General features: G+C 40.4%; 1 protein-coding gene across 1 annotated transcript; it reads left to right on the top strand.

The window, feature by feature from the left end:
- Window positions 1-13,941: 13,941 nt before the first annotated feature.
- LOC308292438 (myelin-oligodendrocyte glycoprotein-like) lies at window positions 13,942-19,907 on the top strand. Its single transcript, XM_080734769.1, has 4 exons — window positions 13,942-14,030; window positions 14,254-14,283; window positions 17,108-17,446; window positions 19,801-19,907. Exons 2-4 carry the CDS (start codon window positions 14,262-14,264, stop codon window positions 19,827-19,829), a joined length of 390 nt encoding a protein of 129 aa, XP_080590895.1. The 5' UTR covers window positions 13,942-14,030; window positions 14,254-14,261; the 3' UTR covers window positions 19,830-19,907.
- Window positions 19,908-23,538: the final 3,631 nt, after the last annotated feature.

Here is a 23,538-nt window from a genome sequence, read left to right as displayed (position 1 = left end):
CTGACTACTCCTTGTTATTGTGGTCCTAAATACTACAATGATTAGTTTGGATGCATTGCTTCTATCATGTCCAATTAAAAATAAATACATTACATACATACAGAAATCTGCCTTCTCCTGTATTGTATTAGTGACATTCATTATAAATAGTAAAATAACAGGACAGAGCAAAAAAGGCCTCTGTTGTGTCTTTATCTGATCACATGCAATCAGACACTCACACTGCACAGCAATACTTTATTACAGGCTCAAGGCCCACAGGGTAAGAAGACCATACATTACAAAGATAATAATTAAAAAAACAACAACAGAGTACATTCACCAAGCCCCAACAGAGCTAAAAAGGCACTCATGCCAGTGGCCTCTAACGGTAGACATGTACCTGACAGAGTTTTCCCCACATTGGTTACAGATATAAGGTTTCTCTCCGGTGTGAATTTGTTGGTGTATTTTGATATGTTCCAGTCTAGGAAAGCTCTTTCCACACTGGTCACAGCAATAAGGTTTCTTTCCAGTGTGATTTTTCTGGTGTGCTTTGAGATGATGAATATCACTGAACCTTTTCTCACACTGGACACAGCAGTATATGGCTTCTCACCAGTGTGGATTTTCAGGTGTCTTTTCAGAGCCGTCTTCAGAGTGAACCTTTTCCCACATTGGTGACAGCAGTAAGGTCTCTCTCAAGTGTGAATCTTCTTGTGTTGTACGAGGCTAGATTTTACAGTGAAACGTTTGCCACAGTGTTCACAGCAGTAAGGCTTTTCTTCGGTGTGAAATCTCTGGTGTACTTTCAGAGCAGCCGTTAAACTGAACTTTTCCCCACATTGGACACAGCTGTACGGTTTCTCTCCTGTGTGAATTCGTTCATGTATTTTGAGATAAGACAATCGAGTAAAGCTTTTCCCACACTGGTCACAGCAATAGGGCTTCTCTCTAGTGTGAATTCTCTGGTGTTCTTTTAAAATCCCCTTTTGAACAAATCTTTTCCCACACTGGTCACAACAATAAGGTTTCTCTCCAGTATGTGAACGCTTATGATCTTTTAATTGTCCAGACGAGCAAAATACTTCCCACATTGTTCACAGCTGAATGGCTTCACTCCGGTATGAATTCTCTGGTCTACTTTGAGATAATAAATTGAGCTGAAGGCTTTTTCCACATTGGTCACAACAGTACTGTCTTGGTTTAACTGAGGACAGCACAGGACAGGGAGAGAAAACACACACCTGATAAGAGCCAGATTCACACATTGATCAGCATTTAAGTAACATCATCATTATTATTGTTGAGTCTGAAAAGAACAATACAATGTGATAGATCTTTACACATCTGACCCATAACATTATTAGCAATTCACATGGTTACTATAATAGGTGAGTCTTCTAGCTTTTAAAAAAAATATATGTCATTAATTCTTTCTCTTACTAAGTGGAACATCCCACTTCTTAATTGTATATTATTTGGAAAGGGTTGAGTAGCAAAATGTTTGCCATAAATTCAATGCTGAGTTGCATTTGTTTTCCTACATTTCCCCTTCAATGTATTATTACAATGTATTTACTATTTCTTACTTAGGTCTACTTAACATTAACACATAGTGTGTGTTAGGTTAGGTTAGTTGCAGAGGCCTTTTTTGCAGAGGCCTTTTTTGCTCTGTCCTGTTATTTTACTATTTATAATGAATGTCACTAATACAATACAGGAGAAGGCAGATTTCTGTATATGTAATGTATTTATTTTTAATTGGACATGATAGAAGCAATGCATCCAAACTAATCATTGTAGTATTTAGGACCACAATAACAAGGAGTAGTCAGGACTTTATGTTATCATTCTAGCCTAGATGTGATTGTACATTTGTGCACATTTTTGGCTCATAAATTATTATACTTGAACCTTGAACCAAACTAACCTGACATGATTTAACATAGGTAATCCACTAAGCCTACTAGGTTTTATACTGTGTGATGTGGTGGACATTTCTGTAGATTACGAGTTGATTGGGCAATATCCATGTCTAGGCCACATATATTGTTATGTTAATATGCTTTAACTACTTAGAAACTGGCACCCATTGGTCATTATCAATTGAATAGGCTGATATAATGCTCTATTTCCCCTAGAGCAGCTACATAGTCTCAAATAGATAAAATAAATGATAATTGTCTGTTCTGTGAAAGATAAGAGTATGTTGTAACTGTCTGTCCAATGGCAGCTGTGAGTTAGGTCATGTTTTGTGTTCCTTTAACCTAACTCTTTGAATTAGCTTGGCTCTCTTAACTCATGAATGCAAAAGCAGTCTTCTAAAGTAACCATAACAATGAATTTGCCTTTTAAATCATGTTAAACCACAAAGCAATAAAACACTTAGCTTCAACTCAAAATAGTAACCTTGACTTAATGTCTAGTGAACAAATGGACTCTTTAGCAACAAGAAAGGGCACACAATAACTCCACACAACTGAGTTTTATATAGAAATAAATATTTATAGAAAATGTAAACAGTAAGTATAAATAAATAGATGGATGGATGGATGGATGGATGGATAGATCTCAGAGTCACTTAATGACAATTATAATAATTTGTGAGCCTACACACTCACACAGACCCTAAAAGCCAGCGAAATGAAATACTACCTAAGTTAACCTTAACTTGTGTCAGACTTGAATTCAAATGCAAGAGCAGCTTTATATAAATGTAGTAGTAGTAGTGTTATGAGAGGGAAGGTGATGTTTGTTCAGACTAGCAGGGACTTAGGTGGGACAGTTAACAAAGCATTATCCAGTTTCTGTCTATTGTTGATCCCTCCCCCCACCACCACCCTGATTGGTCCATCAGAGTCATTGTGAGTATTTAACATAGCTCTGTTTTAGCTCCATGACACAGTCATGACACAGTTCCATGTGTGCAAGTTCCTGAGGCTGAACTCTCTTCTGGACTAAAGGTGAAGTATAGATAGATAGATAGATAGATAGATAGATAGATAGATAGATAGATAGATAGATAGATAGATAGATAGATAGACAGACAGACAGATAGATAGATAGATAGTAAGTAGGTTGATGCACCAATTGATTTAGGTTAGAGTTGTCATATCTAAAAAAGAAGGTAACATTTGAATTCCCCATCAAAAAATACATACAATAGACATCCAATTTGTTTTTGAGATGGATAGGGTACAATTGGCAATTATAAAATACCAATTGATGCAGGTTAGAGTTGTCCTATCCCAAAAAGAAATTAATATTTGAATTCTCCATCAAAAAATACATACAATAGACATCCAATTTGTTTTTTAGATGGATGGGGTACAATTGGCAATTATAAAATACCAATTGATGCAGGTTAGAGTTGTCCTATGCAAAAAAGAAGGTCATATTTGAAATCTCCATCAAAAAATACATACAATAGCCACCTTTTTTTTTCTTTTTCGCTGCCTTTTTTTCGCGGCCTCGTCCATGGACCCGTCCACGGCCGGCCGTTTGCGTCCACGGCCGGCCGTTTGCGTCCACGGCCGCGGCCTCGTCCACGGCCGCGTCCACGGCCGCGTCCACGGCCGCGTCCCCGGCCGTCTGCGTCCACGGCCGCGTCCACGGCCGGGACGGCCGGCCGTTTGCGTCCGTGGACGCGGCCTCGCGTCCACGGACGTTTTTTTCGCGGCCGCGTCCATGGACGCGTCCACGGCCGCGTCCATGGACGTGGACGCGGCGGCCAACGGCTCTTGCTGCAACTTGGCCATTGTTAGGAGTAAAAACAGGTGCTGTAGGTCTAAATAAACTAATTCTGACATGTATAATTAATTTCTGGTATTGTTTTGACCATTAACTCATACCCTGCCAAGCCCGAGGAACCCGAGAATTTTGGGATGTCCCTCCCTGCCACGCCCGAGGAACCCGAGAATGGCCGCCATTTTGAAAAAAATTTTTTTTTTTTTTCATTTCTTTTTTTTTTTTTTTTTTTGGACCCCAAAAACGTTAGTAGGCATGATAGCGATCGCGAAATTGCTTGTTTAACCCCCATACAACCCCCATACAACTCAGGTAGCAGACCTCCAAGCTCACAACAGTGTAAAACATAGTGGCTGCTATCTCATGAATGCCTGAACGGATTTCCATTCGGATTCTTTTGTTTGAAAGCTGTGAGCAATGTGGACACACGTGGTGCATTATCTAGGCATGGGTGTGCATGATCCGTGCACTATGAATTACATGGAAGTCTATGGAGACAGTTTGGCAGGATTGGAGTACGAAGGTATTGTTAAATGGCAGCAAATGAGTTAAGGATCATCTTGTCTTTGAAATATCAATGTCAATGCCATTTTTCCAAACGATTGTCTTTACTAGCACTTTTATTTTATTTTTTCATAATAATTTGTTTTGTTTATAACAAAAGGACATACTAGTAATAAATATAAGTAAACACCCCCATTTCACTTTAAAGGGGGACTTTAAATGGGTGTTTAAATGAGCAAACAAGACTATTTACGAATAAAAGTGACAAATAAGATCACATAACAAAATCACACACAAAATTAAATAACAATTTCCCTCAAAGAGCACCATATTGTGATTGTGTATTTTGATGCAAGTTAGTATGATGTGTTTTTACTTTTTACAGGATGGATTTGCTATTGTTCCATGGCAAAATATGATGCACAGAATTCCACTAGCCGATCAACCATATCGACGAGTGTCACGCTTCAGACATGGGAGTGTACTAAAGTCAAAGTGTTCCTTCCATCCATCGATGTTCCATTGGTTCTAGTCTTTCCTCGGATTCCTTGGCTGTTGCATGCAGGTGGCAAGAAATGCACTAGGTAGGTGCCATTGTTGGTCTCAGCAGTTGTACTGTACTTCTCTGCTACCATGTTCTGTCAAGGTCTTTGCTTCTCCAAAGTTTTTAAGATATTGTACTGTACTCGGTCAGAAGCCATAGCTGCATGTGTAGTCCCCACCTGGCTTATGCAGTCATCTCCAGTCTCCAAGGCATGTGTGCCTTGATCACTGTTTTGGCTAGTGGTGCTCCAAGATGAGACACTGCTTGATGCAGTGGAAGCAGGTGCCATAGTGCACCCCTAGTGCCATTCTGCAGCCAGATCTCCTTCATCCCCAGACAGTGCTTGAATGTCTACGACAACTCTATGGGGTCCGCTCATAATCCTGACGTTAGGGTTATGGATCAAGAGGTCTGGGATCTCTTCACCACCAGCCCCTTTTGCGGGGAGCCCCTCATCATCAGAGACAACAGAGCTGACAGACACACCCAGAATGCCTGATGGAGGCTCATAGCCGAAACGCTTAAGCGTTCTTGTTGGTTTGTGCCAATAAAAAAGTGGAAGTGTGAATACTTTGTTCTCCACTGATTTAAAGTTTTGGATGTGCTACCTTTTTGATGCCCTGTTAGGATATCCCCTCATGCTCATATATGGGGATCCCCAGACATCAAACCCAGGCCCTAACTCGCCAAGGCCCTGCTTGGCTTTTAACATACGTTTTATGCCCATATATTGAGATCCCTGTCCCAATGTCATCAATATTAAGGACATATCTGGGAATGCCCATATTTGGTAATGCCCATATATGGGCATGTTTTTATCATGCAGGGGTCTCCATTATGTGTAACTGGTCCGATACACCTCACTGGCCAGATGGCCAAGAATTGTCGCCCTGAGGCGTCTTACTAGTAGACACACCCATCCCTCAGCAACTTTCCAAATTCTGGGTGTCTGAGGAGAACAAACAGTTCTCCAGCTGTGTGTTCGGAATATGGTGTCCAATCAAGCCTGTGGCAATGTTACCATCATTGTCGGACGACAGTGGCTCAGTATAGAGGGCCTGCCTTGAAATCTGAAGGTTCCAGGTTCGATTCCCAGCTCTTCCTGGTTATGTGTAGAAGTGTCCTTTAGCAAGACACTGAATCCCTTACTGCTCCCGATGAGTAGGTTGGAACCTTGCATGGTTTCATGGTGTGTGAATGGGTGAATTGTAAAGTGCTTTGGAGAAAAGCACTATACTGTAAATGCAGTCCATTTACCATTGTCTCTGATGAAGATGACAAAGGTGGAGTAGAGATCCCAGACATCTTGAATAGGATTGAGGAGACTGACACATGGTGCATGTACTGACTCCATTACAACTAACCCTAACCTTCACTAACCTAATGGTCGGAATAATGGGATGTCGGAATTATGGCGGACCCCAGAAGAGTTGTTGTCTCCTTCGCGCAACTGCTATACTACACCCCATATTTACAAGCACTGGCTGCAGTATGGCACTGGTGAGAATTGGAATATGCTTCCACTGCATTGAGCAGTCTCTCATCTTGGAGCACCACAAGCTAAACAGTGATCAAGGCACATATGCCTTGGAGACTGGAGATGACTGCATGGGCCAGGTGGGGATTAAACATGCAGTTATGGCTTCTGACCGAGTACAATATATCTAACAAACTTTGGAGACTGAGAGGTAAAGACTTTGACAGAACAAGACACAGCATTGGTAGCAGAGAAGTACAACAGCTGAGACCAACAAGGCACCTTTCTCAAGGAACCTGAGGAAAGACTAGAACCAATAGAACATGGATCAGGTCATGACATTAGGCTTGTCCTTTGTGCTGTATGCAGACTATGGACTGCCCATATACTATATACTATGGAGTGGAGGGAGCAAGGAGGGTCATTAGCAGTCCTTTTGTTATTCATTCTATTTCAATGTCTGACTCAGTTTTTCCCGACAAGTGATTTTTGTGCCCGTACAAGTGAATGGGAAATGTACTTGTCCAAAGGACAAGTGCCTCAAAAAGTCAATGTCAAGCCCTGATGGATGTAAGGAACACTTTGGCTTTAGTACACTCCTGCTATGTCTGAAGCGTAACACTCAACGTTATGGCTGCCTTGCTGATGGAGTTCTGTGCATCATATTTTGTGAAGGAACAATGGCAAATCCATCCTGTAAAAGCACATCACACTAACTTGCATATACAGAATCACAATAATTATGGTGTACTTTGAGGGAAATTGTTATTTAATTTTGTGTGTGATTTTATGTCACTTTTATTCTTAAATAGTCTTATTTGCTCATTCACCCATTTTAAGTCCCCCTTAAAGTTAAATGGGGATTTTTACTTAGTGTATTTCTCACTAGTATGTATTTTGTCATAAACAAAACAAACTATTATGAAAAAATACAATAAAAGTGCTTGTAAAGAACAAAATCGTTTTTGAAAATGGCAGTGACATTGATATTTCAAAGTCAAGATGATCCTTAATGGTCAAAACAATATAAGAAATTAATTACACATGCCAGAATTAGTTGATTTAGACCTGTTTTACTATTAACAATGGCCAAGTTATGGCGGCTATGGCCACAGACTTCGGAATAGCAAAATGACCTTGACCATGACCTTTCAAGGTCCAAATCAGCTAAAATGGTCAAAACAATATCGGAAATGAATTCCCCACACCCCAATTAGTCCAAATGGAGGTATTACATGTGCATATACACCCAGAAACAGAAAAGTTGGATTTCCATCATAGCCGATGGCGGCCATATTTGATGTGGCCATTGCGCCATTCGTGGCACTATGGCGGACGAGCACCTCTGTGATTTTTCATGTCTAGGGACCCACTGACTCAGTTCAGGTGAGAAACTCCCCTCACCCCAAATTGCGAACAGGAGTATAGGCCAGATACTGTATTAATATATACATCAAAATGTGCGGCTCGGCCGGGAATGGTGTGCTATTACTTCTCTTTCCGATCCGCGTTACCATGGCAACGTAATTTGTAAAAAACTACGCTCAAAAATCCCCATTGACTTTGAATGAAAAAAAAAGAAACTTTGGCCCCACATTACTCTGACATACTTTTGCCTAGCAACGTCATTTAAACTTTAATATGCACACACAACTTTGGTCTTTTTCCGGCCAATAGGGATGAGCTGTAATTGATTAAGCCCCGCCCCCTCAGTAACAGGAAGTGCCCTTCGCCAAACAGGAAGTGCCTCTACATCTCATGAACCGTTTGTCGTACAGACGCGTGGGTGGCGTCATATGACTTGATTAAGAGTCCTTAAGCTTAATTGGTGTTTCCTTCGCCAAACAGGAAGTGCCCTTTGCCAAAGAGGAAGTGCCTCTTTATCTCATGAACCGTTTGTCGTACAGACGCGTGGGTGGTGTCATATGACTTGATTAAGAGTCCTTAACCTTAATTGGGGCCTATTTTGCCAAACAGGAAGTGCCCCTCACCAAACAGGAAGTGACCCTTTCTCTCATGAACCGTTTGTCGTACAGACTTGTGGGTGGTGTCAAATGACTTGATTAAGAGTCCTTAACCTTAATTGGGGCCTAAACAGGAAGTGCCCCTCACCAAACAGGAAGTGACCCTTTATCTCATGAACCGTTTGTCGTACAGACGCGTGGATGGTGTCATATGACTTGATTAAGAGTCCTTAACCTTAATTGGGGCCTAAACAGGAAGTGCTCCTCACCAAACAGGAAGTGACCCTTTATTTCATGAACCGTTTGTCGTACAGACTTGTGGGTGGTGTCATATGACTTGATTAAGAGTCCTTAACCTTAATTGGGGCCTATTTTGCCAAACAGGAAGTGCCCCTCACCAAACAGGAAGTGACCCTTTCTCTCATGAACCGTTTGTCGTACAGACTTGTGGGTGGTGTTTAATGACTTAATTAAGAGCCCTTAACCTTAATTGGGGCCTAAACAGGAAGTGCCCCTCACCAAACAGGAAGTGACCCTTTATCTCATGAACCGTTTGTCGTACAGACGCGTGGATGGTGTCATATGACTTGATTAAGAGTCCTTAACCTTAATTTGGGCCTATTTCGCCAAACAGGAAGTGCCCCTCACCAAACAGGAAGTGACCCTATATCTCATGAACCGTTTGTCGTACAGACTTGTGGGTGGCATCAAATGACTTGATTAAGAGTCCTTAACCTTAATTGGGGCCTATTTCGCCAAACAGGAAGTGCCCCTCACCAAACAGGAAGTAACCCTATATCTCATCAACCGTTTGTCATACAGACGCGTGGGTGGTGTCATATGACTTGATTAAGAGTCCTTAACCTTAATTGGTGCTTCCTTCGCCAAACAAGAAGTGCCCTTTGCCAAACAGGAAGTGCCTCTATATCTCGTGAACCGTTTGTCGTACAGACACGTGGGTGGTGTCATATGACTTGATTAACTCATCCACTACATTGGACGAGTTTGACGAGCTATAGTTATGGGTCCACTCTGCTTATGACGAATATGACGAGCTATCAATTAGCTTTAATAACTATAAAACAAAAAAGTATGATCGCCGATTCGCCGTCCATAGCGCTCTGTGGACCCGCCCTATTCACAAAAAACGGATCTGGATGTTCCAGAACGGAACTGGGGGGGCGGGACAACGACGCCTGTATCCTGTCTGCCGAAATCCCATCCGGTTCAATGTTACACAACAACCACGCTGGACTCGTTTGGTTTCGCTTTGGGAAATGGCAGGCTGCGGGGTTTTTTAGCTTACCGTGCCTGGATCTTATTGTGAATGGAATCGGTGAACCATCGCGCAATGGATTCGCGCGCACGCCCACGTTAAAGGTAGGCAAAATTCTGGCGGTGTGGACCCTCAGAAGGGTCTTAAAAATAGCGGTGGGTGAGTTAAGAGTCCCACTCTACTTGTCTTTTCTGTCTTTGATAGACTCTACAGAGTGCACCAGTTGTGCAGAGGACCTCTGGTCCAATCCCCAGCGTGACCACTGTGTCCCTAAGAGGGTGGAGTTCCTCTCCTACCATGATATCCTGGGAATCTCCTTAACAACCATGTCACTGATAGGCACGCTTCTCTGTGCCGCTGTCCTGGGAATCTTCGTCTATCATCGAGACACGCCCATGGTGCGCGCCAACAACTCAGAGCTCAGCTTCCAACTCTTGCTGTCTCTCAAGCTCTGTTTCTTGTGTTCACTTCTGTTCATTGGACGTCCCAGACTCTGGACCTGTCAACTCAGGCATGCAGCGTTTGGGGTCTGTTTTGTGCTGTGTATGTCATGTATTCTGGTAAAGACTATGGTGGTGTTGGCCGTGTTCAGGGCCTCCAAGCCTGGCGGTGCTGACATTATGAGGTTTTTCGGTGCCGTGCAGCAGAGAGGAACGGTTCTGTCTCTTACTGTCGTCCAGGCAGCAGTGTGCATCGTCTGGCTCGTGTCAGCCTCACCAACTCCTAATAAAAACACTCAATACCACAGTGATAAGATAGTCTATGAGTGTGCAGTGGGATCAACAGTTGGTTTTGCAGTGTTACTGGGTTACATTGGTTTACTTGCAATCCTCAGTTTCATTCTAGCATTCATGGCAAGGAATCTTCCAGACAACTTCAATGAAGCCAAGTTAATCACGTTCAGCATGTTGATCTTCTGTGCCGTGTGGATAGCCTTCATCCCAGCATATATCAGCTCTCCAGGCAAATATGCAGATGTAGTGGAGGTGTTTGCTATTTTAGCGTCTAGTTTTGGCCTTTTGCTGGTGCTGTTTGGACCAAAGTGTTATTTAATGCTTTTGAAACCTGAGTTAAATACTAAGAAATCCATCATGGGTCGTGGCGCCACCAAGATGTAGAAGCAGAAAATCTACGATAATAAATCTTCTGTCTTTTTTTAGTAACAATAATGGCAGGGTCGGCCAAAGTCCGGCCCTGGGGCCAAATGCGTCCCGAGGACAAAATGTTATCCGGCCCAGGGCTTCATTCATAAATTGTATTATAAATGGCCCGCCAGCACCATCAAATATATTTCTCCAGTGTATAATTTGTCAGGATTGTTCCCTTTTGTCTCATTCGGAGTCAAAGAAAGACTATTTTAGCTTATATTTTATGTGAAAAATAACTCCACTTTGCAGCATGGTACCCTTTCGAAACTAGTACTTAACTTAGTACTTAAGCCCCCACCCTCTCTTATGCCCCGCCCCTGTCTTCATATTGGCTGAGATTTAAACCGCTATAACTCCAGTTTGCAGCATGGTACCGTCTCAAAACTTGGTGTGAGTAGTTAGATGGCCAATAGGGACCACATGAGCTACACATATAATAAGGATAGTCAATAAAGCAACCTTTAAAAGAAATTAAAGGCAGCTGTAATTAAGAAATATTAGTCATTTGATATACAATTTATTGATATTGTAAAACAAAAAGTAAGATGCTAATATTGATATTGATAGAATTTATAAAATGCGTGAATATTGAAATTGAAATCTTTAATCGTGTTAGATTTTGTTTTACATTTGCAATGGTAGAATTCCAGCGTATCATGTTTTAAATGTACAGTATAAAGCCTGCGTAATTAGTTCATTCAGATACTCGAGGGGTTACCGCTCACTGCGGTTGCTTTAAGTCTGTTAGTCTTACGTCACTGGCGACGTGGCAGTCAGCTGGCAGTCAGCTGATCACTTGCCAAGCTATGTAAACCCGCTCAGCCTGTCATTCTCCTGCTGCTGCTTTCCAGGTCTGTCATGCTATGCGATTGCTTGCCCTCACCGCCTCCCCAGCACCACCAGTAGGCTCTGCTAATTCTGTTTCCCATGAGGGGTGTTTATATATTTGTATTTTTTTTATCTCCCTGCTCTTAATGGTTAATGATGTTCTTCTGTGATGCGCGGAGCAGGGAGAAGCAGAGCCAGATGCCAAGTTTAATGTGACATATACACACTTGTATTACTCATCAATAATAAACATTGTTCAATCCATATCGTGAGTTATCTGAATGAATTATTATTGTGAAATGTGAGTTTTTAACCCCAGGAAGAGTAGTTTTCACTGTGGTGAGGACTAATGGGGATCTGTAATAAACCATAACTGACTCCCTGCCGCCTTATACTGACTGCACTGCATGGTCTTTACATTTCCTGATACAAACTATTGTTGGACCATTCATTCATAATGCATTTATTACACTAATACTGACATCACAGGACTTGCTGTGATGTGATTTATGCTAACTAAATCACAACCACAATCAATCAATGGAGTAAAGTTGTATAGAAAGGGGGGCATGGCTGATAACATTAATATCACATATCTACTAAATCAAGCAACTTAAAAACATTCTGGTGTTTCATTCACCACATTCACTAGAGTCTGAGTAGGTGCTTTAATTAATGACCTAACCTCACCGTAACTTACTTTTCAGGATTCAAATGTAAAAGAAATTGCAAAAACAGCAGATCAACAAGCTCAAAAGGCTTTACCTCGCACCACGTTGTGAGCTTGTAGATCTGCTATTTTTTAGGCTTTTGTGTGATTCTGTTGTATGATCAAGTAGGGCGTTAATTTATAATAAAATATCCACGGGTTTCCAACGCCCCATAGTGCATTACGCAGACGTTGTACCGAGCTTCCGGCGCCGCAGCCGAGTGTGATTTACAAGCTCCCCCCCCCCCCCCCCGGCCCACTCCCATGTAGGCTTATGAATTAATATATTAAGTAACACCCTTAACTAATAGTGTTACTAAAGCAGTAAGTAATGATGAATTCCCTTAATGCTTAAGTAATGCTTAAAGGCCCGCTGACACGCCCCAAAATTATAATAGTATGATACAGTAGGTCACGTGGTCTCTCTGAAAACGGTCTGAAATAGTCTGAAACTCATGCCAGAGTGTAATCTGCCCCTTGCCCCCCAACAACAGCTGACCAGTACGGTAAGTAGTCTAAGTACAGTCAATTAATTTGATTGGCTTATAATTGCGCATTCCCACAATGACATCATAAACATATTAACTAATATTTTAAGATGACCTTTTAAAGTGACAGTACCCCTTTAGGTGACAGTGCCCCTTTAAGTAATGTAATAGTACAGTTTGATTGATTGATTGATTGATTGATTGATTGAAGACTTTATTAGAAGAAGTTTGCATAGGAAAAGGTACAGTTTCATGACGGTACAGTTCACTGGTACAAGGTCTACTAAAAGGAGATCCATGAAAAGACTAAGCTTATTTTCACTGGAAACCATTGAAGTATCTCATATAACATTAAATGACAGACAAATAGAACACAGTACTATGCAGTAGATATGTAAAGAGAAACAAAAAAGAAAACAGTAAGTCTAAACAAACAGTATATAAAGAAGGGGAGGGTAGGGTTGGGCTAGGTTAGTTTTTTTTTTTTTTTTTACCAGTTGCGAACGGCTGCTGCCTGTAAGTGGTTTTTCAGGGCAATTTTAAAGGATGCTAGTGATCCACACTCCTTTATGACCTTTGGTAAGGCTTTCCAAATTTTAGTGGTATAGCAGAAAAAAGAGTTTGACCCTTTGTTGGTTTTGACTCTGGGTTGAAAGTGATCTGTGGCACTGCCTCTGGTGTTGTAATTATGGACATCCTTAATGTTTATAAAGTATTTTGACAGGTACTTGGGTATCATGTGTAGTGTATCTTGTACACCAGGCCATTGCAAGTTGCTGTACTCTGTCATCTACTCTGAGCCACCCCACTCTTAACTGGTACATTAGTTAACATAGTTAACTAATGTATACATAGTTAACTAATGTATCACTTAAGTATTATTATTATTATTATTATTATTATTTTTTTTTGGGTGGGGGGGGTTATGAGAAAGTGTTACCGATTATTATACAACAGAAAGAACAGGGAAATATTAGCCTAAATGCACCAAATAACACTGTTATGTTTTGTAAAAGTTAAAGTTACTATAACAGTAACTACTGCACACACACACACACACGCACGCGCGCACACGCGCGCGCGCGCGCACACACACACACACACACACACACACACACACACACACACACACACACACACACACACACACACGCACACAAAACATAGCCTACGCTTTGAGGACATCTACTGGCCAAAGTGAGTCCTTACAGTCTGGACAATAAGCCAACCCTCCAGTGGGAGGACCTGAAATGAAGACTTTCACTTTAGTTGTTTGTATTCACTGACAGCCAGGCACGGAGCTCTGCTTGGATTTCAACCCGATTTCTGCTTTCCACACATAAAGCATCACAAGTAGTGAAAGGTAAGAGAATATCACTGTTTAATGTCATTTACTGGATGTTTCATTGTGTGTGATCACTGGTTGGTTCGTTCTGTAATCATTTGAGACCCGACATCAACGTGACAACAATAAAATTGCAATGATGTCGCAATGAATGATGCACAAATGATGTCATAGATGCATTTTATGCTTGTTTATGTGTGTGGTGCTAGCATAATTCGTGTATTGTTTTCTGCACATGTAGGAGGAGACATGGCGAAGTCCAGAGTTCGTGGTAGGTCACTCTCGAGTTACAACACGCTCTTTAACTGTTTCTTACTTCCTGGTAGACAGAGAGCACAGGGTTGAGATCTGTTGTTCTGATATCAAAGCAATTACGTCCTATTAGCTTCTTAAACCTCATAGGCCTGCCCTATAGCCTATATCAGCCATTTGAAAATTAAAAATTCAATCACTTAAAAAAATAATATATGTATATATATATATATATATATATATATATATATATATATATATATATATATATATATATATATATATATATAGGCCTGTGTGTGTGTGTGTGTGTGTGTGTGTGTGTGTGTGTGTGTGTGTGTGTGTGTGTGGGAAAATGTGTAATATATATTTTTTAAATAGGCCTATTTTAAGAACACAAATCCCTTGCACAACATATTTTCAGGTGGGCGTCTGCAGTCAAATAGATATTAATTTGTGGGGGTCAATTTGGGGCAACACTTGAACTTGACAAAATAATTGAAAGAGTAAACAACTACTCATGTACCATAGATGGCCAGTTTAGATACGCCCACTGTGAATGTGGACTTCCTACACAGTTGTAGACAGCTTGCATGTTGATTAATGCTCTTGTACTGTCTGTGTGCACTGTGCAGCTTCAGCCCCGTAGCCAGGATCTTAGAAACACAGGTTATGATTCCGAGACCTTTGAGAACATGTTGAAGACCACAGTAGCAATCCATGTTGAGAGAAACAATAATTATATTCAATTTCAATTCAAAGGAGCTTCATTGGCATGAGAAAAAACATATCTCTCAGCCTTTCAGAATGCGTATTACTTTCAAAAAAGTTTACATAATTGACTTAGGCAGAAAGTTATTTTAGAATAACAAGCATTCTGCTGAGTACATAGGTAATAAGGCACTAGGAGAGTTGAGTTAGACTGATAAATAACATAATAAAAAGTGCAACTTGGACAAACTGTCTGATAGGAATATATAGAGAGGTACAGTAGCTTGGTATAGAGCATTTGATATCAAGGTTTCTGAAACAACTAATAGCAGCAGTTTTTCAGGATTTTGCAGTCTCCAATCACTCGTTTTTCTAGTTTGCCCCGCAGTAGTTGTTGGAGTATGTGTGAAATGTATCCCCTGCACTTCCTAACCATCCTAACTATTGTGAGCGGTGTGTTAAACAATTAACCAATTAACACCTGAGGTTGATTACAAATGCCTTCTAAATCAGTGGTTATCAAACTTTTCGGAACTTTCAAGATTCTTTAAAAAAACATTCAAAAATAGCATCTACAGCTACACCACGCACGCACACGTGTGCATCACACTCTCACACTCTAAGAAAACATATCCTCACCTGCAGAGATAAGAATTGAGTATAACTGGCCATTTTTTAGACCGAAATCCGAATGTGATTTGATGTCTGAGCTAATTTGACAGCCTCAAGTGTGTGTGTGTGTGTGTGTGTGTGTGTGCGTGCGCGTGTGCGTGCATTTGTGTGTGTGCGTTTGTGCGTGCAGGGGCGAAACTAGCGCGATGCAGCCAACGCATGCGCATTGGGGCCCATGGCGTTCAGGGGCACACGCAGTCGGGGGAGAAAAAATAAATAATCTAATAACAATGTATACAGACGGAGCCGCTGTTCTGTCCAGTGTGACACTGTCTGCTGCTTCGATTTCCTGTAGTAGGCAGCTACCATTTCAAATTAAAACATGTGTTGAATGATCACATTACAAATATCCAATACAATGACTCTTGTTTTGAAATGCCCACTGGTATGACAGGAAGCAGCTTCCTGGAAGCTCTATAGGGCCCCTTAGTGCTGCTGACGGAACACAGGCTGAAGATACGTTCTGACTTAGGAGTAAAAACAACACATCGGGTATTATGGAATATAAAGTTTCAACAAGACTTTGAAGCAACAGTTAATATTTGCCATGCTCTCTGAAACCAAGACACTGTGGAATATGGAACAAAACGTGCCCAACTGCTATTGTTGTTGTCATCCTCCTTACTTTAGCAGGTGAGTTAAGTAATTAATATAAATAATGCTGGTTTTGCAGTGATGCATCACTGTCAGTTAAACTGTGCTGTCATTAATGTAGGCCTAGTTTTCTTAATGGATGATATTTATGTAATGCTGTTTTGGAAAAACGGTGTGGTGATGTTTGTAGTGTAGAATAGACATGTCAGGAGTTGTGATGTTGTAGTGTCTCAATTTCAAAGCTGGGGAAGAGGAGTTCATGAGCAACCTCTTCCAGAGAGATATGGAGACACTAGAAACCTGGTTGGGCTACATTTTGTCATGAAAACATTAGATGGCGAGCGTGTAGATGTCTTCTTTTGTAGTCTCGTATTTGCGCAAATTAATTGGCCGTGCGGGGGGTTGTTGTTGTTGTTGTTGAGGGGCACTTGGTGAAAATCTCGCATTGGGGCACACCGGGGGCTAGTTTCGCCACTGTGTGCGTGTGTGTGTGTGTGTGTGTGTGTGTGTGTGTGTGTGTGTGTGTGTGTGTGTGTGTGTGACTGTGTGAGACTGTGTGTGACTGTGTGGGGATGAGGGCATAAGTTGTTATAAAGTGTTAGTTACATCGCTGTTTATCTTCATAATTATTAACACATAATAACCCATTAAAAGCGGAAAAGTATCTGTGTAGTTTTTTACTTTATTTGGCTATTTGGCAAACACCTCTGCCGCGCTGCTCCTACATCTGTTATTATTATTATTGTTTATTTTAAATCTTGAAAGTGTGCAAGGCATTAATAGAAGCGGCCTTAATCGGCTAAATGAACAAGAGTTTTTGCTTCATGCTGTATGTCACTTATTCGTTTTCTTCACTCCCAAACCAGGTCATCAGTTTAAGCTGGTCACCCGAGGCGAAGGTTTTTGCCTGGGCCAGTTCGGCAGGGAGGTCACCCTCATGTGCTGCCTCGTCCCCGAGACCAACGCCGTCTCCATGACCGTCCGGTGGTACCGGGAGTCCGAGTGCATCTACATTTACAAGAACGGCCGGACGATATCGGGGAGGGGCTACGAGGGCCGGCTGTCTCTGAACCTCCAGGACCTGAGGAGAGGCAACCTGTCGCTGACGCTCAGGGACTACCGGAAGTCAGACGACGGCGTTTACATCTGCGGGGTCAAACACGGGAAGAAGGAGCAGGAGGTCGCCCTGGGATTGGTGTGCTATCGTAAGTGATCTGCTGCCATGTTTGTAGGGCTGTCACAATTATTACATAATCGTCTAATCGTGATTATTTGACATAATCGTGATTATTTTTCATAATCGTCATAATCGTGAATGTTGAAAATGTTTCATATGCATATTTTTTTAAAGTAAAAAATTGTGGAAATAGCAGATCTACAAGCTCACAACGCGTCGCATCGGCTATTTCCACTATCAATGTTCTTTTTTAAGTATAAAGTTGTCAAATATGTCAAGTAATTTCTTTGTATATTTAGCTTATGTGTCAGTGTCATATCTACCATGTGCAACTTCAAAGCCTAAAAGCCAAACAGAAATGTAATTGTCAACGACAAAAACACAATTAAATCGTTAATCGCCAATTATTTGAGTGACAATTAATCGTCATGTTTGCTTTATCATTGACCTTGACATGTACAGCAGGGGTCTTCAATGTTTTCAGGCCAAAGACCACTTAGCTGAGAGAGAAAGAAAGCAGGGACCCCCACTACGTATTGTATAAAATTGTGTTGCAGATTAAACATTTTCATAAGATTTCTGAGACAGCATAGACTTGTTTGACAGCAATATCATCAGTGTCGGTTGTTGGTTTAATGTGTATTTTTAGACATTGAACGACTTGAACCGTCAATACTTAGTCTGCTTTTCTTTTCACACTGCACCAAATCTCTTTGCCACGAATAGCAGATCTACAAGCTCATGACGCCTCGCGCTGCGAGGTGTTATGAGCTTGTAGATCGGCTATTATTGGCTAATGTTCCACAGAGAATAGGGATACTAGGGTTCAAGGGGTTAGTGTAGAAAAATAAAGTTCTTATCGCACAAAGATTTGGAGGACCCCCTGTAGTAACTCTGAGGACCCCCTAGGGGTCCCGGACCCCCTGTTGAAGACCCCTGATGTACAGTATATAAATCTCATGATCATGTTGATCTCTTTAGGTGTAAGTTATACTATGCTTTCAAGAGGTGTTCAATGTGGTTAACTGTAATAGAATAGTATGTAACTTTGCCTGTGTTTAGAACAATAATATAATAATAAAAACCCTTAGTTGCAGTGTTGTGGTGTCACCGCAGTTATGATTGCCGCTCTTTGGATTCGTCCATTTTCAGTTCAGTTCACTTACTTTTCAGCACATTTGGACAATATAATACAAAAGATATGTCTGTGTTATTAGTGCATCTAAAACAAGACATGAATACAAAAAAAGTCTATTTGGTATAATAAAGTATCCAAGGTGGATACTATCTGATGTCTGGCGTAAGTTTGCAAGTTATTGCTTTTAAAGTAATAAAGACTTGTGCAATAAATCTTGTCTCCAATTGCCTCCCTACCTCATCTAATCAACTCATTAACTTACTCTCCGTCATTCTTTATTTAAGCACCCGGTTTCATGCAGGTCAGCTCCAAAGGCATCCAGTACATGCCAAGCGGTGTTTCTAAAAGGCCTGTACCTGTAGTGATGGGTCTTGGTGTGATAACGGCCTTAACGTCTTCTTTTTTTTTATACACAGCTGAACATTTTGCAAGACGGTACCATTTTATTTATATTTATTGAACCTATTGAAATTTTGTCTCAAAAATGTAAAAAAAACAATGTTAAATTAACGTTGTTTTTTAATGTGGCCAAAAGTGTACTTGTTTGCTAGAGCGTCCTCTGCTCCTCCTGTCTGCATATCAAAGTGTCCTTGAGCAAGACACTTGTGCTAAATTCAGTGTGAACAGGGTAATGAGTGAAATGTTTCATAAATCAGTGAGAACTACAGTACAACAGTGGCCTGAGAGGTTAAAAGTGAGCGGCTTTACCTTGCAGCAACGTTCCCAGGCAGCTGTAGAGTGTAGGTAGGAAAAAAGTACTGTTGATGCATGTTCTTTATTAATTTCACACCTATATCTACTACCTTAAAACATTGTTATGAATATTGGCTAGACCTTTTCCTACATGCCTCCACGCCTACTTCAGAGCGCTGCGTGCTTCTGATTGGCTTGTTTCTCTGCACCACGGTGTCAAAGGTTGAGCTTTTGAACACTAGCTGTAGTAGCTGCACCCTGTGAGCAGGTTGGTGCCTTGCATAGCTTGGTGCGGCAGTAGCTCAGGAGGTAGCACGGCAGCTTGGGAATCTGAAAGTTCCCGGTTTGAACCCTGGCTACTCCTGGCTCTGTGTGAAAGTGTCCATGAAGACACCTAACCCTCAACTGCTCCCGAATGAGCAGGTTGGTGCCTTGCATGGTTTGTAAATGATCTGAGAAGAGGTCATCTTCTGTATGTGAAGTATTGATCACTTTTCTAACTATGATTTATTTTGTCTTTTACATGCATTATGAATGTGAACACGACGTAGAAAGTGAGTATCAAACCTATTCTACTTAAGAAGGCATTTGTAGAACCGTCCTCATGTCTAAATGGGTTAAGTTGTACTGATGTCTTCACTGCAGTTCTACTGTTCAATATGATGACATTATTGCTATTGACTTTGAATCACTTATCTGATCTGCATGTTTAGTCCATGTGCTAACACGGTGGAGAGTTTCTGTCATTTATGGTTATAGGGAATTAGTCAAATTAAATCATATGATTAATTACATTGACTTTGACCTCTAAGGACCTTCCAGGAAGAGTGCTCATGTGCGCCTTGCGGTGACACGCTTCCTAGTTTCTTCTTTTTTTCGCACTGATTTTTGACACTGCACTATTAGGTTGTTAGTGTTGGTAGTTTCTGAGTATTTTTGCTTTGTTTAACATTGACAGTGAGATACTTGTTTGCACTAACTAGCATTGACTGCTATGGTCTCTTTTGCAAGACACTTTATGTATATATTCTTATATATTATTCGCCCCCTCTATTGATGCACCTTCTCCTTATTGGTACTGTACTGCTCTTGTCTTTGTTTTGTTTTTTTCCCCTCTTATCTATCTTTCTTACGTCTCTGTAACTTTGTAAATAACTGTATACTGCTGTGCTACTACTGGACAACTAAATTTCCCCCTCGGGATAATAAAGGTATCTATCTATCTATCTATATGAATTATATTGTTCTCTGTAATTGTGATAACAGATTAGTGTTGGTTATTTCATACCATAATGAAGGTTATTTAACTATTATCTATCGATCAGTCATATTTCTTCTAGTAAAAAGTATCAGTTTTCTAAATTGTTTTCTCTGTTTCTTTCTTTTTTCTTATTTTACTTATGAACCGCAATGTGAACAACACTTAGTACGTAAGTATCTCTTTCATGGCCTCATAAGTTTTCAAATCTACATCAAGTTCTATAAAAAAAAATATATATATATATATATATATATATATATATATATATATATATATATAATATATCTTATTGTAAACTGGTTAAATTGTAGTGCATACATTAGTACATTAGTAAGATACAGGATTCATTTACCTTAATTTATTTTATTGCATTGCATTACCGGTATTCTATAATCCAGTTGATGCAACATTTTGTAAATGACCAATGTGAAGTATCCGTTTTCTAAACATGAACATGAATGTTCTTTGTCTTTTTCTTTTTCTTTATGAATTTGAACACGGACTAGTTGGTGAGTATCAAACCTACCATACTTCATGGTCCTCACAGGTCACAATAGCAGAACACAAACTGAATGAATCATACTTGTCTTCACATATTTTGGAACTCCAAATCTGACCTTTTCTTTGATGTCTATCTCCCAATGAATACCTTGTACTGATATCTTAGTCTAAACGTTTAATACATAATGATAAAGTATTTTTCATTATTAGGACTATTAAGTTAAATAACAATACAATATATTTACATTATGGAATTCTATCATGGATATTACACTATACCAGTCAGTCTCATATCAATGACCAGCTTCAGTCATGTTACTGGATAAGCTGAGAAACAGGCTAGGGAATATAACCACTCTCACTTTTGTTTTCATTATTTATGTTTCACTTACTTTAAAGCTGATGCATAACATTTATGTCCATTGTCTCCCATCTGTATGGAGAGCTGTAATAGCTAAATCTAATCATTAAGACTGTTCTGATCTGATTCACATTCTGAATACTTTGTGTCATCATGACACAAGTTGGCACAGTAGAATGTAGAATGTTCTACTGTGCTGAACATCAGTGGTTCTCAAAGTGGGGTCCGTGCCGTGGACAAAATGTGGTAGTACAGCATCACAATAATTTTAATGAACTATCCATGCATACATTAGCTATAAAAATAGCAAATCTTGTACATCTGCTATTCACGATCGAATTAGGAAAAATCTCAAAAATGTTGAGGACATTTTTAGATGGGGGTCCACGGCCAAAAACAAAGGTTTGAGAACCACTGCTTTACATTTAATCAATCCAATGACCTTTCTCTGATGTGTCTTTGAACTGACATTTAATCCACTTATTTGATCTGGATGTTTTGTACGAGTTAAAGTGGTGAAGTCTTTGCTTGTTTAAGTGTTACAGCTAAACACCATCACAATTGATTGAAAGAAAACTGTGACATAAAGATTTTAATTTACCGGTAAATAGTTAAAAGAAAATGTAGTGCCATTTATTTTTAAATGGAATGACTCAACTTTTATTTTATTTCCATGTAGTTGCATATTCTTCACACCTATAATTTCTAGTTTAAAACAATGTTATGAATATTCGCTACTTCCGTACAGTAGACTTTTTGGTGTAAGTGTAATATGCCTACTCCATGCCCACTTCAGTTCAAATCAATGTGCGCTTCTGATTGGCTTGTCTCTCTGTTGCAAAGTGTCTAAGTAGAGGCTTTTCTCACCTTCGACACTTCCCTTTTTGATGCTGAAAAAGCTCACTACTCTCGATAGACTTTGCTGTAAAAAATTTGCTTTTCTCAACATGGACTCGCAACGCAATAGACTAGCATTGAACCTGTTGTAGAAATCCTACTTAATTTATGGACTCAAGTCTGAATTGAAACTCTCAAAAGATCAGCAAAACCTTGACTCAGAAACGATGTTAAAAGATAATAGAAAACATTTATTTACAGCGCTGTAACAGTCACACACATGTACCGGTACATACGTCCTACACCAAAGACACAGAAGACAAGACTGACTTCCCCTGCCCTGACTCTCAGTTCATAATTGGCTAAGTAAAAACAATAACACATTCTTCTCTACAGCTCTAGTTAAAAGCCAAGAACTCATTATCTCCTTCACACGGCCATAAAACAAATGGGCCGCTGACTGGCAGTGGCATCTATGCATGCACTCTTTACCTCTCTTCCCTCATCCTAGCTTATCAGCCGCTGTATCTCAGAGTCATGTTCTGAAATATATAACTGGTGTTCGATCCAAGTTCTCAGGACTCACACTCAAACTAGCAAATGTATTCACTACTAAGCAATATAACATAATAATAATATAATTGCACCTCATCAAACCTCACCACATTCTCAGAACGTGGCAGCGAAAAGCTATATGCATATACGCCATTTTGTTCTACTTCCGGGTGTCTTTCGACTTCCTCCACAGGTGTTACTGATGATACTAATTAAGGCTCTGTTTGATTTATTGTAGAGTAGTTCTTTAATTTCAAGGACCCTCATAACTCTGTACAAATTGAATCAACAAATGGAATCAAATTTGCTTCCATTTGTACACTCTCAGAGTTACACACCTGTATGGGGACATTTGGAACCCACTCAAGGACACTTTGAGACCCACTGGTGTAGCAGAGTGTTTCCAGTGAGCCAACATGCACAATAGCAGCACCGTGAATCTGTTTGACCAGAATGGAACAGACCCTTCATTAGTATCATCGGTAACACCTGTGAAGGAAGTCGAAAGACACCCGGGAGTAGAACAAAATGGTGTATGTGCATATACCCTATTCAGCGTTGACTTAGCTGCTCACTATGAGCAGGTTGGTGCCTTGCATGGCTTGGGGTGGTGGTGGCACAGGAGGGGGTATGTGTGAAAGTGTCCATGATCAAGACACTTAACCCCCAAATGGTTGGTGCCTTGCATAGTTTGTATGTTTTCTGTATGTGAAGTATCAGTTTTCTAACTATGGTTTCTTTTGTCTTTTTTTAATGCATCATGAATATGAACGT

This window comes from Nannobrachium achirus (assembly GCF_963921795.1).
Source record: "Nannobrachium achirus genome assembly, chromosome: 10".
Taxonomy (NCBI): Eukaryota; Metazoa; Chordata; class Actinopteri; order Myctophiformes; family Myctophidae; genus Nannobrachium; species Nannobrachium achirus.
The sequence above is the reverse complement of the archived record's forward strand: the minus strand, read 5'-3'. Positions and strand labels throughout refer to the sequence as shown.

Excerpts from the sequence above, each read along its gene's own strand:
- LOC308292438 (XM_080734769.1), top strand. The coding sequence starts at position 14,262 with ATGGCGAAGTCCAGAGTTCGTG. Across the intron at positions 14,284-17,107 it reads GGCGAAGTCCAGAGTTCGTG|GTCATCAGTTTAAGCTGGTC; the intron begins GTAGGTCACTCT and ends CTCCCAAACCAG. Across the intron at positions 17,447-19,800 it reads CCTGGGATTGGTGTGCTATC|AAAGTGAGTATCAAACCTAT; the intron begins GTAAGTGATCTG and ends AACACGACGTAG.